General features: G+C 44.9%; 1 protein-coding gene across 1 annotated transcript in view; it reads right to left on the bottom strand.

Moving 5' to 3' along the window:
• Positions 1 to 219: 219 nt before the first annotated feature.
• Positions 220 to 16,150, bottom strand: part of LOC139544426 (metalloprotease TIKI1-like) — a 149,949-nt gene continuing 134,018 nt past the window's right edge. The window contains exons 6-7 of the mRNA XM_071351498.1: positions 7,871 to 8,149; positions 220 to 1,706 (exon numbers count right to left, since the gene is read on the bottom strand). Of these exons, the coding sequence (XP_071207599.1) occupies positions 1,481 to 1,706; positions 7,871 to 8,149 (505 nt within the window). The 3' untranslated portion in view covers positions 220 to 1,480. The remainder of the gene's footprint in view (positions 1,707 to 7,870; positions 8,150 to 16,150) is intronic.

Here is a 16,150-nt window from a genome sequence, read left to right as displayed (position 1 = left end):
AGGGTATGGGACCAGGGTATGGGACCAGGGTATGGACAAGGCTATGGGACCAGGGTATGTGACCAGGCTATGGGACCAGGCTATGGGACCAGGCTATGGGTCCAGGCTATGGGACCAGGCTATGGGACCAGGCTATGGGACCAGGGTATGGATCCAGGCTATGGGACCAGGCTATGGGTCCAGGCTATGGGACCAGGCTATGGGACCAGGCTATGGGACCAGGCTATGGGACCAGGCTATGGGACCAGGGTATGGGACCAGGCTATGGGACCAGGGTATGGATCCAGGCTATGGGACCAGGCTATGGGTCCAGGCTATGGGACCAGGCTATGGGACCAGGCTATGGGACCAGGCTATGGGACCAGGCTATGGGACCAGGCTATGGGACCAGGCTATGGGACCAGGCTACCAAATACAGGGTATGATGGTTAGTATCAGCTTTAGTCTCAAAAAATACACTGTGTCTATTTATAAACAACAACAATAAACAAAACACATTCAACCATTTTCAATTTCATATTTCTAAAATACAATCTAGAATATGTAGATATATACAATTCCCACAGTATTACGCGATACAAAACACATTCTTCAAAAAGTGAAGAATAAATGAAGAGGGTCGGAAGAAAAGGAAGAGTAAGAGCTGTCTGGGTTCTTAATAATATATTTGTTTTTTTTGGTCAAAATAAAGTACTAAATTTAATGTAAAAAGATCCAGTTTAGACTGATTTGAGCGAATGCGAACTTCCACTTATGTCCGATTTTCCCTTGAAGTTAGGATTCACCTCATTGTGTGTTGAAAAAGATGATTCCTTTCCTTCCAGTTTAAGAGCAGGAAGGGTTTGAACCAGTAACCTCCTGCACTAGTTATGCAGAGTCCAGATGTGAACCAACACTGATTATAGTACTAGATCTGCTACTAGAGTCCAGATGAGAGCAGGAGGGTTTTGAACCAGTAACCTCCTGCATTAGATCTGCAGTCCAGATGAGAGCAGGAGGGTTTTGAACCAGTAACCTCCTGCATTAGATCTGCAGTCCAGATGAGAGCAGGAGGGTTTTGAACCAGTAACCTCCTGCATTAGATCTGCAGTCCAGATGAGAGCAGGAGGGTTTTGAACCAGTAACCTCCTGCATTAGATCTGCAGTCCAGATGAGAGCAGGAGGGTTTTGAACCAGTAACCTCCTGTACTAGATCTGCAGTCCAGATGAGAGCAGGAGGGTTTTGAACCAGTAACCTCCTGTACTAGATCTGCAGTCCAGATGAGAGCAGGAGGGTTTTGAACCAGGAACCTCCTGTACTAGATCTGCAGTCCAGATGAGAGCAGGAGGGTTTTGAACCAGGAACGTTCTGTACTAGATCTGCAGTCCAGATGTCACCCAACACTGTTAACAGTATACAGAATTACAGTGTTTTTGAAATAGATTGATGAGGATTTTTCTCCCAGTTTGTGTGCAAAAGTTTAGCCAACAACCTCATACTTTAGACTAGAGCTACTACCAGTGTCCAGGTGTGAACCAACACTGTTAACCGTAACCAGATGACAGACAGCGGCGTGGAGGCGGAGCAGCCTGACGACCACCTGCGGTGATTGGTTCTGTCGTGGCCGTGGGCGTGGCCTCTTTCCAGGTCATGGTGGTGAGGCCCTACGGTGACGTAACCGTCGATGACACGCACCAGCGGAGGTGGAGGAGACTGGACTGTGGTGCTGAGAGACAACAGAGACAAGAGGATTGCATGTTAGAATAAGATTGGATAGGAGTTATGTCATGTTAGATTAAGATTGGATATGAGTTATGTTATGTTAGATTAAGATTGGATAGGAGTCATGTTATGTTAGATTAAGATTGGATATGAGTTATGTTATGTTAGATTAAGATTGGATAGGAGTCATGTTATGTTAGATTAAGATTGGATAGGAGTTATGTCATGTTAGATTAAGATTGGATAGGAGTTATGTCATGTTAGATTAAGATTGGATAGGAGTTATGTTATGATAGATTAAGATTGGATAGGAGTTATGTCATGTTAGATTAAGATTGGATAGGAGTTATGTCATGTTAGATTAAGATTGGATAGGAGTCATGTTATGTTAGATTAAGATTGGATAGGAGTTATGTTATGTTAGAATAAAATTGGATAGGAGTCATGTTATGTTAGATTAAGATTGGATAGGAGTTATGTCATGTTAGATTAAAATTGGATAGGAGTTATGTTATGTTAGATGAAGATTGGATAGGAGTTATGTCATGTTAGATTAAAATTGGATAGGAGTTATGTTATGTTAGATTCATCTTGGATAGGAGTTATGTCATGTTAGATTTAGATTGGATAGGAGTTATGTCATGTTAGATTTAGATTGGATAGGAGTTATGTCATGTTAGATTTAGATTGGATAGGAGTTATGTCATGTTAGTTTCATCTTGGATAATAATCAGTGTGTTATGTCCGTCTGTGGGTTGAGAGAAGGTGTCACACATTCCCTGCCAACACACGGTCTCAGACTCTCCCTTGAAACAAATATTCTGTAATCTCAACGTGACTTTCCTCAATAAACAAATTATAAAAACTAAATATATTTTTATTTTATTTAGTCTAGTCTTAGCAATTTTGATTTAAATATCATTATGTCTTCGTCACATTTACAGTGGGGAGAACAAGTATTTGATACACTGCCGATTTTGCAGGTTTTCCTACTTACAAAGCATGTAGAGGTCTGTAATTTTTATCATAGGTACACTTCAACTGTGAGAGACGGAATCTAAAACAAAAATCCAGAAAATCACATTGTATGATTTTTAAGTAATTAATTTGCATTTTATTGCATGACATAAGTATTTGATCACCTACCAACCAGTAAGAATTCCGGCTCTCACAGACCTGTTCGTTTTTCTTTAAGAAGCCCTCCTGTTCTCCACTCATTACCTGTATTAACTGCACCTGTTTGAACTCGTTACCTGTATAAAATACACCTGTCCACACACTCAATCAAACAGACTCCAACCTCTCCACAATGGCCAAGACCAGAGAGCTGTGTAAGGACATCAGGGATAAAATTGTAGACCTGCACAAGGCTGGGATGGGCTACAGGACAATAGGCAAGCAGCTTGGTGAGAAGGCAACAACTGTTGGCGCAATCACCCTCGGTCTGGGGCTCCATGCAAGATCTCACCTCGTGGGGCATCAATGATCATGAGGAAGGTGAGGGATCAGCCCAGAACTACACGGCAGGACCTGGTCAATGACCTGAAGAGAGCTGGGACCACAGTCTCAAAGAAAACCATTAGTAACACACTACGCCGTCATGGATTAAAATCCTGCAACGCACGCAAGGTCCCCCTGCTCAAGCCAGCGTATGTCCAGGCCCGTCTGAAGTTTGCCAATGACCATCTGGATGATCCAGAGGAGGAATGGGAGAAGGTCATTTTGGTCTGATGACACAAAAATAGAGCTTTTTGGTCTAAACTCCACTCACCGTGTTTGGAGGAAGAAGAAGGATGAATACAACCCCAAGAACACCATCCCAACCGTGAAGCATGGAGGTGGAAACATCATTCTTTGGGGATGCTTTTCTGCAAAGGGGACAGGACGACTGCACCGTAGTGAGGGGAGGATGGATGGGGCCATGTATCGCGAGATCTTGGCCAACAACCTCCTTCCCTCAGTAAGAGCATTGAAGATGGGTCGTGGCTGGGTCTTCCAGCATGACAACGACCCGAAACACACAGCCAGGGCAACTAAGGAGTGGCTCCGTAAGAAGCATCTCAAGGTCCTGGAGTGGCCTAGCCAGTCTCCAGACCTGAACCCAATAGCAAATCTTTGGAGGGAGCTGAAAGTCCGTATTGCCCAGCGACAGCCCCGAAACCTGAAGGATCTGGAGAAGGTCTGTATGGAGGAGTGGGCCAAAATCCCTGCTGCAGTGTGTGCAAACCTGGTCAAGAACTACAGGAAACATATGATCTCTGTAATTGCAAACAAAGGTTTCTGTACCAAATATTAAGTTCTGCTTTTCTGATGTATCAAATACTTATGTCATTCAATAAAATGCAAATTAATTACTTAAAAATCATACAATGTGATTTTCTGGAGTTTTGTTTTAGATTCCGTCTCTCACAATTGAAGTGTACCTATGATAAAAATGACAGACCTCTACATGCTTTGTAAGTAGGAAAACCTGCAAAATCGGCAGTGTATCAAATACTTGTTCTCCCCACTGTATGTCATTTGAATAATGATTTAGTCTAGTTATTTAGTCATTTTAGTCACATCACATTTGTATTTCTTCATTAACCTTTAAATATGATAAACATATATATAAGAATAATATTATAGAAGTATGATCTGGCCATGTAAATTCCTAATTCAGACTACATAGATACATTACATACAAAACAAGCGAGAGAGAGAGAGAGAGAGAAAGACTTGAGTTGAGTCCCTATGGTTAAAGTGGAATCCCAGTGCTTGAGGCCTGGTTCATGTGTTCAAGTCTCAGTTACTGTGTCCACATTAACTCAAAATAAAGTTATTTACCTAGTCAGATATAGAGGAGTTATTTACCCAGTGAGATATAGAGGAGTTATTTACCCAGTCAGATATAGAGGGGTTATTTTCCCAGTCAGATATAGAGGAGTTATTTACCCAGTCAGATGTAGAGGAGTTATTTACCGAGTCAGATATAGAGGAGTTATTTAACCAGTCAGATATAGAGGGGTTATTTACCCAGTCAGATATAGAGGAGTTATTTACCCAGTCAGATATAGAGGAGTTATTCACCCAGTCAGATATAGAGGAGTTATTTACCCAGTCAGATATAGAGGAGTTATTTACCCAGTCAGATATAGAGGAGTTATTTACCCAGTCAGATATAGAGGAGGTATTTACCCAGTCAGATATAGAGGAGTTATTTACCCAGTCAGATATAGAGGAGTTATTTACCCAGTCAGATATAGAGGAGTTATTTACCCAGTCAGATGTAGAGGAGTTATTTACCCAGTCAGATATAGAGGAGGTATTTACCCAGTCAGATATAGAGGAGTTATTTACCCAGTCAGATATAGAGGAGTTATTTACCCAGTCAGATATAGAGGAGTTATTTACCCAGTCAGATGTAGAGGAGTTATTTACCCAGTCAGATATAGAAGAGTTATTTACCCAGTCAGATATAGAGGAGGTATTTACCCAGTCAGATATAGAGGAGTTATTTACCCAGTCAGATATAGTTATTAACCCAGTCAGATATAGAGGAGTTATTTATTCAGTCAGATATAGAGGAGTTATTCACCCAGTCAGATATAGAGGAGTTATTTACCCAGTCAGATGTAGAGGAGTTATTTACCCAGTCAGATATAGAGGAGTTATTTACCCAGTCAGATATAGAGGAGTTATTTACCCAGTCAGATATAGAGGAGGTATTTACCCAGTCAGATATAGAGGAGTTATTTACCCAGTCAGATATAGAGGAGTTATTTACCCAGTCAGATGTAGAGGAGTTATTTACCCAGTCAGATATAGAAGAGTTATTTACCCAGTCAGATATAGAGGAGTTATTTACCCAGTCAGATATAGAGGGGTTATTTACCCAGTCAGATATAGTTATTTACCCAGTCAGATATAGTTATTTACCCAGTCAGATATAGAGGAGTTATTTACCCAGTCAGATATAGAGGAGTTATTTACCCAGTCAGGTATAGAGGAGTTATTTACCCAGTCAGATATAGAGGAGTTATTCACCCAGTCAGATATAGAGGAGTTATTTATCTTTTCATCACTGGGCATATGTTAGTAGTTAATAATATGGACTTTTCATTGATTGTCCTTGGCTACCAGAGCCAGCTGTCTCTCTTGGATATAACCTAGCCCTGAATTTGCTGCTTATTTTAGAAAGGTACATTCAGAATAGTTATGCATTTTTTTTTTTCCTGCTGTGTTTTATTGCCTGGAATACTGACTGAGCCTATAAACGGGTACGCGTCATAAATGGAACCCTATTACCTATTATAGTGCACTACTTTAGACCAGAGCCCTATGGAACCCTATTCCCTATATAGTGCACTACTTTTGACCAGAGCCCTATGGAACCCTATTCCCTATATAGTGCACTACTTTAGACCAGAGCCCTATGGAACCCTATTCCCTATATAGTGCACTACTTTAGACCAGAGCCCTATGGAACCCTATTCCCTATATAGTGCACTACTTTAGACCAGAGCCCTATGGAACCCTATTCCCTATATAGTGCACTACTTTTGACCAGAGCCCTATGGAACCCTATTCCCTATATAGTGCACTTCTTTTGACCAGAGCCCTATGGAACCCTATTCCCTATATAGTGCACTACTTTTGACCAGAGCCCTATGGTCATTCCAGGCCCACTCTGGTTTAAAAGTAGGGCACTATATAGGGAATAGGGCTCCATATGGGACGGATCTCAGGTTTATTTTAGTTGAACCTGCGTTTTCAAAGCAGAGTGAACTCAGGAGGGTGAAGTGTAATCAGATCTGACATGTCTGCATGTGGCCACGCATCAAATCAACCAGAGAGACCTTCGTCTGTACTCCCCGACACTGGAAACACACTGTACAATGCTCTGTTTAGAGGAAAACTCAGTAGGCTACCTTCCTGAATATTAACCATAATGTACCGTTTTAAAACAATTTCCCCCCCACCCCCCCCCCACCCCCCCCCCCCCCACCCCCAGACATAATATACAAACGTCTGAAGTTGACTTCGGGGGGAAATGTATTTAGAAACATCCCAAGTTATTTTCATTTCAGGACTAAGAAGACCTTTCAATTCACATTTCCATTGAGTATGCTTTTCAGTCCAGGTTTAGGAAACTGGCCTTATGTTTATAAATATACCAAACAGTCCGTCAGAGAATCAACCACGCAACAATTGTGTGGGTATTCTTCATGGCGAACTCAACAATACTCTCTTTGTGATCATATTAGAATAAACATTTTTTTTAAAAGAGGATCAGATTTTCGTCACAAAGGTCTCTTGCCGGTAGCTACAACCTTACACAACGTATTTCCTTTCCTTTCGGATCCGTAAACACTGAACCCGGTAGAGAACCAGTCTAGAAGGAGGAAAGGTATGGCATGGGGCGGCTGTGATGTGATACGATGGGTGGTTGTGCCTGCAGGGTCTCTAACAGAAGGTGTCAGTTAGAGGGTAGATCCTGTAGACAGAGCAGGTATAATGCCCAGACTTGAGCAGGAAAGTGATACCTACCTGGTACTTAACCCCTTGGATTGTCGTGACATTTACCTGACATGTGAATTCAATAGTTCTCTCTCCAAGCCCTTCCCATTCTTAGGAACCATACATCATTATAAACTACTGGTATGCCAGCTACCACCCATAGTCATTTAATATATACCATTTAGCTGATGCTCTTAGCTAAAGTGACTTCTAATTAAATGTTTAATTTAACCAGGCAAGTCAGTTAAGAAAACAAATTATTAATTACAATGATTACCAGGGAACAGTGGGTTAACTGCCTTGTTCAAGGGGCAGAACGACAGATGTTTACCTTGTCAGCTCAGGGATTCGATCTGGCAACCTTTCCGGTTACTGGCTAGAACACTCTAACCACCTAGGCTACCTGTTGCCCCAATACAGCGAGTACATACATTTAACATGTGTACATGTTCTCTGTGGGAATTGAACCCACGACTTTGGGTACCTGACGTCTCACTGTTATCAACAAAGCCACACAGGACCGGTACACATTGTTCTGGTAGAATTCTGATACTCAAAGGCTTTAAGAACTATTAACGGTACACATTGTTCTGGTATAATTCTGATACTTAAAGGCTTTAAGAACTATTAACGGTACACAGTAATACACAGCGACTGCTCCTCTCTCACCTCTCCTCGATGCGAACCCAGAGGTCATTAAACTGTCTGTTTCTCTGGTGTTTCTTCTGTTTGTTGCGTCGTTTCTTCTTCAGCTTGCGGTCCGTCGTGTCCATCAGCTCCAGGCTGTGGGAGTGACGAGGCAGCAGTATGTTGGGTCGTGGGTTGTCCTGCAGAGGGTGCTGTTGCTCCTCATCATGGAGCTCGTGGAGGAAAAGCTCCAGGTAAGGGGACTCGTCCAGGTTCTGACCCGGAGAATGACCCGTCTGGTCGGTAGAGGATTTCGATCGACTGTGGTGATGGAGAGAATAATGTTAGAAATAGAGAACAGTTGAACATTCAAATGCTTTTTGGATTTAACATCTGAACAGTTGAACATTCAAATGCCTTTTGGATTTAACATCTGAACAGTTGACACCAGCTTCCAATGCCTGGAAAATACGACTTTATGATCAAACAGGTGATCGTAGTCAGAAGGGGGGGTTGGTGCTTGAGGGGCCCCCAGATCCCAGATTATAGCAAAATGTGTAGAATTTGAGGAAATTTGCTTTAAAACAGCACCATTTTCTCTTAGCATCATGGAGAAATATTAACAAAAGCGATGAGCTATAAAACATTAAAACAATCCCTGCCCCATGGCAAAAAGTGTAGAATTTCAGGAAATTAGCTTAAAAACGGCAACATTTTCTCTAAGCTTCATGCCTCAAATGATCATAGCTCCTTTGTGCAACTGGTGAAAAGACGTACGGGGAACTATGAGCCTTCTGAAGCCTTTACAGGAGAATCACAGGAATTCATCATCAGACCCATCTGCTTCTGATGAGTCATTGGCCATCATTCAAACACTGCTAAACAGACACGGCTTCAAATGATTTATCAAACGTTACAGAAATCTATTGGAGCTGGAGATAAACTGGTCAAAACCCTATCCACTTTGTTGTTGCATATTTGCAATGGGATGTTTACGATCCCTCCAGACATCCAGTTTCTCCTCCAGTCCCATTCATTTCAGAAAAATGTGATGTGTGTGTGTGTGAAGTGTGTGTGTGTGTGTGAAGTGTGTGTGTGTGTGTAAGAAAGGGAGCTATAGAGACAGAGAGAGACTAACAGAGAGAGAGTGAAAGAGAAAAAGCTCAGGTGAGATTCAAGAGGACATGCAGTATCTAACATTTGAACTTGTGATAAGGGGATTCTTTTTCCTAGGGTGAAACCCTATCTTCACCATCTCATCTCTACGTGTGTCTGGGATCTAGGATCTGTGTGGGCCTGTCGTGGGGAGGAGTTCAGGTTAGAGATAGAATCCATACAGCAATGTGGTGGTGGTGAGGTTAGAGACAGGACAGAGATTCATATGCAGCTGACAGGAGAGACGAGGCAAGAGATTCAACTGATCACCAAAAAGAGATCGCCACCCAGGGAGACTGGACAAGCAGACAGGAGAAGACAGGAAAGAGATCGCCACCCAGGGAGACTGGACAAGCAGACAGGAAGAGACAGGAAAGAGATCGCCACCCAGGGAGACTGGACAAGCAGACAGGAAGAGACAGGAAAGAGATCGTCACCCAGGGAGACTGGACAAGCAGACAGGAAGAGACAGGAAAGAGATCGCCACCCAGGGAGACTGGACAAGCAGACAGGAGGAGACAGGAAAGAGATCGCCACCCAGGGAGACTGGACAAGCAGACAGGAGAAGACAGGAAAGAGATCGCCACCCAGGGAGACTGGACAAGCAGACAGGAGGAGACAGGAAAGAGATTGCCACCCAGGGAGACTGGACAAGCAGACAGGAGGAGACAGGAAAGAGATCGCCACCCAGGGAGACTGGACAAGCAGACAGGAGGAGACAGGAAAGAGATCGTCACCCAGGGAGACTGGACAAGCAGACAGGAGGAGACAGGAAAGAGATCGCCACCCAGGGAGACTGGACAAGCAGACAGGAGGAGACAGGAAAGAGATCGCCACCCAGGGAGACTGGACAAGCAGACAGGAGGAGACAGGAAAGAGATCGTCACCCAGGGAGACTGGACAAGCAGACAGGAAGAGACAGGAAAGAGATCGCCACCCAGGGAGACTGGACAAGCAGACAGGAGAAGACAGGAAAGAGATCGCCACCCAGGGAGACTGGACAAGCAGACAGGAGGAGACAGGAAAGAGATCGCCACCCAGGGAGACTGGACAAGCAGACAGGAGAAGACAGGAAAGAGATCGCCACCCAGGGAGACTGGACAAGCAGACAGGAGGAGACAGGAAAGAGATCGCCACCCAGGGAGACTGGACAAGCAGACAGGAGGAGACAGGAAAGAGATCGCCACCCAGGGAGACTGGACAAGCAGACAGGAGAAGACAGGAAAGAGATCGCCACCCAGGGAGACTGGACAAGCAGACAGGAGGAGACAGGAAAGAGATCGCCACCCAGGGAGACTGGACAAGTAGACAGGAGAAGACAGGAAAGAGATCGCCACCCAGGGAGATTGGACAAGTAGACAGGAGAAGACAGGCCTACACAATGCTTTGCTTGCACTTTATTACACAGCATATACAGTTCCAGTCAAAAGTGTGGACACACCTACTCATTCAAGGGTTTTTCTTTCTTTGTACTACTTTCTACATTGTAGAATAATAGTGAAGACATCAAAACTATGAAATAACACATATGGAATCATGTATTAACCCAAAAAAGTGTTAAACAAATCTAAATATATTTTATATTGTAGATTCTTCAAAGTAGCCACCATTTGCCTTGATGGCAGCTTTGCACACTCTTGGTATTCTCTCAACCAGTTTCACCTGGAATGCTTTTCCAATAGTCTTGAAGGAGTTCCCACATATGCTGAGCACTTGTTGGCTGCTTTTCCTTCACTCTGTGGTGCAACTCATCCCAAACCATCTGAATTGGGTTGAGGTCGGGTGATTGTGGAGGCAAGGTCATCTGATGCAGCACTCCATCAATCTCCTTCTTGTTCAAATAGCCCATACACAACCTGGAGGTGTGTTTTGGGTCATTGTCCTGTTGAAAAACAAATAATGGTCCCACTAAGCGCAAACCAGATGGGATGGCGTATCGCTGCAGAATGCTGTGGTAGCCATGCTGGTTAAGTGTGCCTTGAATTCTAAATAAATCACTGACAGTGTCACCAGCAAAGCACCCCCACACCATCACACCTCCTCCTCCATGCTTCACGGTGGGAACCACATATGTGGAGATCATCCGTTCACCTACTCTGCGTCTCACAAAGACACGGCAGTTGGAACCAAAAATCTCAAATTTGGACTCTCCAGACCAAAGGACAGATTTCCACCGGTCTAATGTCCATTGCTCGTGTTTCTTGGCCCAAGCAAGTCTCTTCTTATTATTGGTGTCCTTTTAGTAGTGGTTTCTTTGCAGCAATTCGACCATGAAGGCCTGATTCACGCAGTCTCCTCTGAACAGTTGATGTTGAGATGTGTCTGTTACTTGAACTCTGTGAAGCATTTATTTGGGCTGCATTTTCAGAGACTGGAAACTCTAATGAACTTATCCTCTGCAGCAGAGGTGACTCTGGGTCTTCCTTTCCTGTGGCGGTCCTCATGAGACCCAGTTTCATCATAGCGCTTGATGGTTTTTGCGACTGCACTTGAAGAAACTTTAAAAGTATTTGAAATTTTCCGCATTGACTGACCTTCATGTCTTAAAGTTATGATGGACTGTCATTTCTCTTTGCTTATTTGATCTGTTCTTGCTGTAATATGGACTTGGTCTTTTACTAAATATACGCTATCTTCTGTATACCACCCCTACCCTGTCACAACACAACTGATTGGCTCAAACGCATTATGAAGGAAAGAAATTCCACAAATGAACTTTTAACAAAGCACACCTGTTAATTGAAATGCATTCCAGGTCACTACCTCATGAAGCTGGTTGAGAGAATGCCACAAGTGTGCAAAGATGTCATCAAGGCAAAGGGTGGCTACTTTGAAGAATCTCAAATACAATTTTGACATTTGTTTAACACTTTTTTGGTTACTACATGATTCCATATGTGTTATTTCATAGTTTTGATGTCTTCACTATTATTCTACAATGTAGAAAATAGTTAAATATAAAGAAAAAACATGGAATGAGTAGGTGTGTTCAAACTTTTGACCGGTACTGTATGTTTTATGAAAATGTAAATAAGACAATAAGAGTCTATTCAATCTATATTGAGGAAGTTCAGCGTGATTGAAATGTAAAGGCATTGTTCCTGTGTTAGCAGAGAATTCATTCCGGTAAATTCTGCAAATGTCATCTCAATCGGAAATTACCATTACATTTATATCACGTAATCTGTAACGCTTCGGCCATCTGTAACTCTTCGGCCATCTGTAACGCTTCTGTAACGCTTCAGCCATCTGTAACGCTTCAGCCACCTGTAACGCTTCAGCCATCTGTAACGCTTCAGCCATCGGTAACGCTTCGGCCATCTGTAACGCTTCAGCCATCTGTAACGCTTCAGCCATCTGTAACGCTTCAGAGATCTGTAACGCTTCAGCCATCTGTAACGCTTCAGCCATCTGTAACGCTTCAGCCATCTGTAACACTTCAGCCATCTGTAACGCTTCAGCCATCTGTAACGCTTCAGAGATCTGTAACGCTTCAGCCATCTGTAACGCTTCAGCCATCTGTAACGCTTCAGCCATCTGTAACACTTCAGCCATCTGTAACGCTTCAGCCATCTGTAACGCTTCAGCCATCTGTAACACTTCAGCCATCTGTAACACTTCAGCCATCTGTAACGATTCAGCCATCTGTAACGCTTCAGCCATCTGTAACGCTTCTGTAACGCTTCAGCCATCTGTAACGCTTCTGTAACGCTTCAGCCATCTGTAACGCTTCAGCCATCTGTAACGCTTCAGAGATCTGTAACGCTTCAGAGATCTGTAACGCTTCAGCCATCTGTAACGCTTCAGCCATCTGTAACACTTCAGCCATCTGTAACGCTTCAGCCATCTGTAACACTTCAGCCATCTGTAACGCTTCAGCCATCTGTAACGCTTCAGCCATCTGTAACGCTTCAGCCATCTGTAACGCTTCAGAGATCTGTAATGCTTCGGCCATCTGTAATGCTTCGGTGATACAGATTAGAGACAAATTATTATTGGTTGTGTGTCTTTGATGTCGTTCAATTAAATGTTATATTGAATATTGTATGTTATAAAATGAATGAGTAAATGTACATTAATCTGTTCATTGTATGATTACTGTATATTAAAATAATCCAATCTTAACGTGGACAGATTTGCCAGACCAATTTGGAAAGTCCTGTTTATGGTGCAAGTGTCACATCCTCATCTGTTTCACCTGTCTTGTGCTTGTCGCCCATCTTCCCCATTATCCCCAGTGTATTTATACCTGTGTTGTCTGTTTGTCTGTTGCCAGTTCATCTTGTCACGTCAAGCCTACCAGCGGTTTTTCCCTCTACTCCTGTTTCATGTTACTTCATTGTTTGTAGTTCTGGCGGTTTTTGCCCATTCTGCCTAATCTGACCCTGAGCCTGTCGTTATATACCTCTTGACACTGCCTTGGATTACTGGCCCCTGCCTGACCTGACCCTGAGCCTGCCGTTACGTACCTCTTGACACTGCCTTGGATTACTGACCTCTGCCTGTCCTGACCCTGAGCCTGCCTGCCGTTCTGTTCCTTACGGACTGTGCCCTGGATTACTGACCTCTGCCTGCCACCTGTTTTGTAAATAAACATTAGTTATTTTGAACAGTCTGCATCTGGGTCTCATCCTGAGGTCTGATAGCAAATCACCAAATCATTCAACACAATCTAAACTGAACAAAAATATAAACACAACATGCAAAGATTTTACTGAGTTACAGCTCGTCTGAGGAAATCAGTCAATTCACATGACTGGGAATACAGACATGCATCTGTTGGACACAGATACCTTAAACAAAAAGTAGTGGAGTGGATCAGAAAACCAGTCCGCATCTGGTGTGACCTCCACAGATACCTTAAACAAAATGGGCCTCAGGGTCTCGTCACGGTATTTTTGTGCATTCAAATTGCCAGCAGAGAAATGATTACCACTAGTCACGATATACCACCAGTCACGATATACCACCAGTCATAATGTACCACCAGTCACGGTATACCACCAGTCATAATGTACCACCAGTCACGGTATACCACCAGTCACGATGTACCACCAGTCATGATACACCACCAGTCATGATATACCACCAGTCATGACATACTACCAGTCACGATATACTACCAGTCATGATATACCACCAGTCATAATGTACCACCAGTCACGATGTAGCACCAGTCTGACGTGTCACAACCATCATTTGAAGACAAATGGGAACTGAGAAAAATAGGTCAAATCATGTCATTGATGTTCAGAAAGATGGAGCCCTAGGAAGATGCCAGAGTTTCCGACTTGGAATACAAAGTTGGATGACCGTTCAAAAAATATTTTCCCAGTCGGACCTCGTTTTTCCCCAGTTATATTGAATGTGCCACTAGTCTGAATGCAACAACGGGACATAGAACACTCAGAACTTTGTGTCAATTACAACAGAGATCAATATTCAAACTCCATGTGTGGAGTGGAGGAGATGTGTGGAGTGGAGGAGATGTGTGGAGTGGAGGAGATGTGTGGAGTGGAGGAGCTGCTGTGGAGTGGAGGAGCTGTGTGGAGTGGAGGAGCTGTGTAGAGTGGAGGAGCTGTGTGGAGTGGAGGAGCTGTGTAGAGTGGAGGAGCTGTGTGGAGTGGAGGAGCTGTGTGGAGTGGAGGAGCTGTGTGGAGTGGAGGAGATGTGTGGAGTGGAGGAGCTGCTGTGGAGTGGAGGAGCTGTGTAGAGTGGAGGAGCTGTGTGGAGTGGAGGAGCTGTGTGGAGTGGAGGAGCTGTGTAGAGTGGAAGAGCTGTGTAGAGTGGAGGAGCTGTGTGGAATGGAGGAGCTGTGTAGAGTGGAGGAGCTGTGTAGAGTGGAGGAGCTGTGTGGAGTGGAGGAGCTGTGTGGAGTGGAGGAGCTGCTGTGGAGTGGAGGAGCTGTGTAGAGTGGAGGAGCTGTGTGGAGTGGAGGAGCTGTGTGGAGTGGAGGAGCTGTGTGGAGTGGAGGAGCTGTGTGGAGTGGAGGAGCTGTGTAGAGTGGAGGAGCTGTGTGGAGTGGAGGAGCTGTGTGGAGTGGAGGAGCTGTGTGGAGTGGAGGAGCTGTGTAGAGTGGAGGAGCTGTGTGGAGTGGAGGAGCAGCTGTGTGGAGTGGAGGAGCTGTGTGGAGTGGAGGAGCTGTGTGGAGTGGAGGAGCTGTGTGGAGTGGAGGAGCTGTGTAGAGTGGAGGAGCTGTGTAGAGTGGAGGAGCTGTGTGGAATGGAGGAGCTGTGTAGAGTGGAGGAGCTGTGTAGAGTGGAGGAGCTGTGTGGAGTGGAGGAGCTGTGTGGAGTGGAGGAGCTGTGTGGAGTGGAGGAGCTGTGTAGAGTGGAGGAGCTGTGTGGAGTGGAGGAGCTGTGTGGAGTGGAGGAGCTGTGTGGAGTGGAGGAGCTGTGTGGAGTGGAGGAGCTGTGTAGAGTGGAGGAGCTGTGTAGAGTGGAGGAGCTGTGTGGAGTGGAGGGGCTGTGTGGAGTGGAGGAGCTGTGTAGAGTGGAGGAGCTGTGTGGAGTGGAGGAGCTGTGTGGAGTGGAGGAGCTGTGTAGAGTGGAGGAGCTGCTGTGGAGTGGAGGAGCTGTGTGGAGTGGAGGAGCTGTGTAGAGTGGAGGAGCTGTGTAGAGTGGAGGAGCTGTGTGGAATGGAGGAGCTGTGTAGAGTGGAGGAGCTGTGTAGAGTGGAGGAGCTGTGTGGAGTGGAGGAGCTGTGTGGAGTGGAGGAGCTGTGTGGAGTGGAGGAGCTGTGTGGAGTGGAGGAGCTGTGTAGAGTGGAGGAGCTGTGTAGAGTGGAGGAGCTGTGTGGAGTGGAGGAGCTGTGTGGAGTGGAGGAGCTGTGTAGAGTGGAGGAGCTGTGTGGAGTGGAGGAGCTGTGTGGAGTGGAGGGGCTGTGTGGAGTGGAGGAGCTGTGTAGAGTGGAGGAGCTGTGTAGAGTGGAGGAGCTGTGTGGAGTGGAGGAGCTGTGTGGAGTGGAGGAGCTGTGTAGAGTGGAGGAGCTGCTGTGGAGTGGAGGAGCTGTGTGGAGTGGAGGAGCTGTGTAGAGTGGAGGAGCTGTGTAGAGTGGAGGAGCTGTGTGGAATGGAGGAGCTGTGTAGAGTGGAGGAGCTGTGTAGAGTGGAGGAGCTGTGTAGAGTGGAGGAGCTGTGTGGAGTGGAGGAGCTGTGTGGAGTGGAGG

The sequence above is a fragment of the Salvelinus alpinus genome, chromosome 18 (assembly GCF_045679555.1).
Source record: "Salvelinus alpinus chromosome 18, SLU_Salpinus.1, whole genome shotgun sequence".
Lineage (NCBI taxonomy): Eukaryota > Metazoa > Chordata > Actinopteri > Salmoniformes > Salmonidae > Salvelinus > Salvelinus alpinus.
This window is presented reverse-complemented; position numbering and strand designations above follow the sequence as displayed.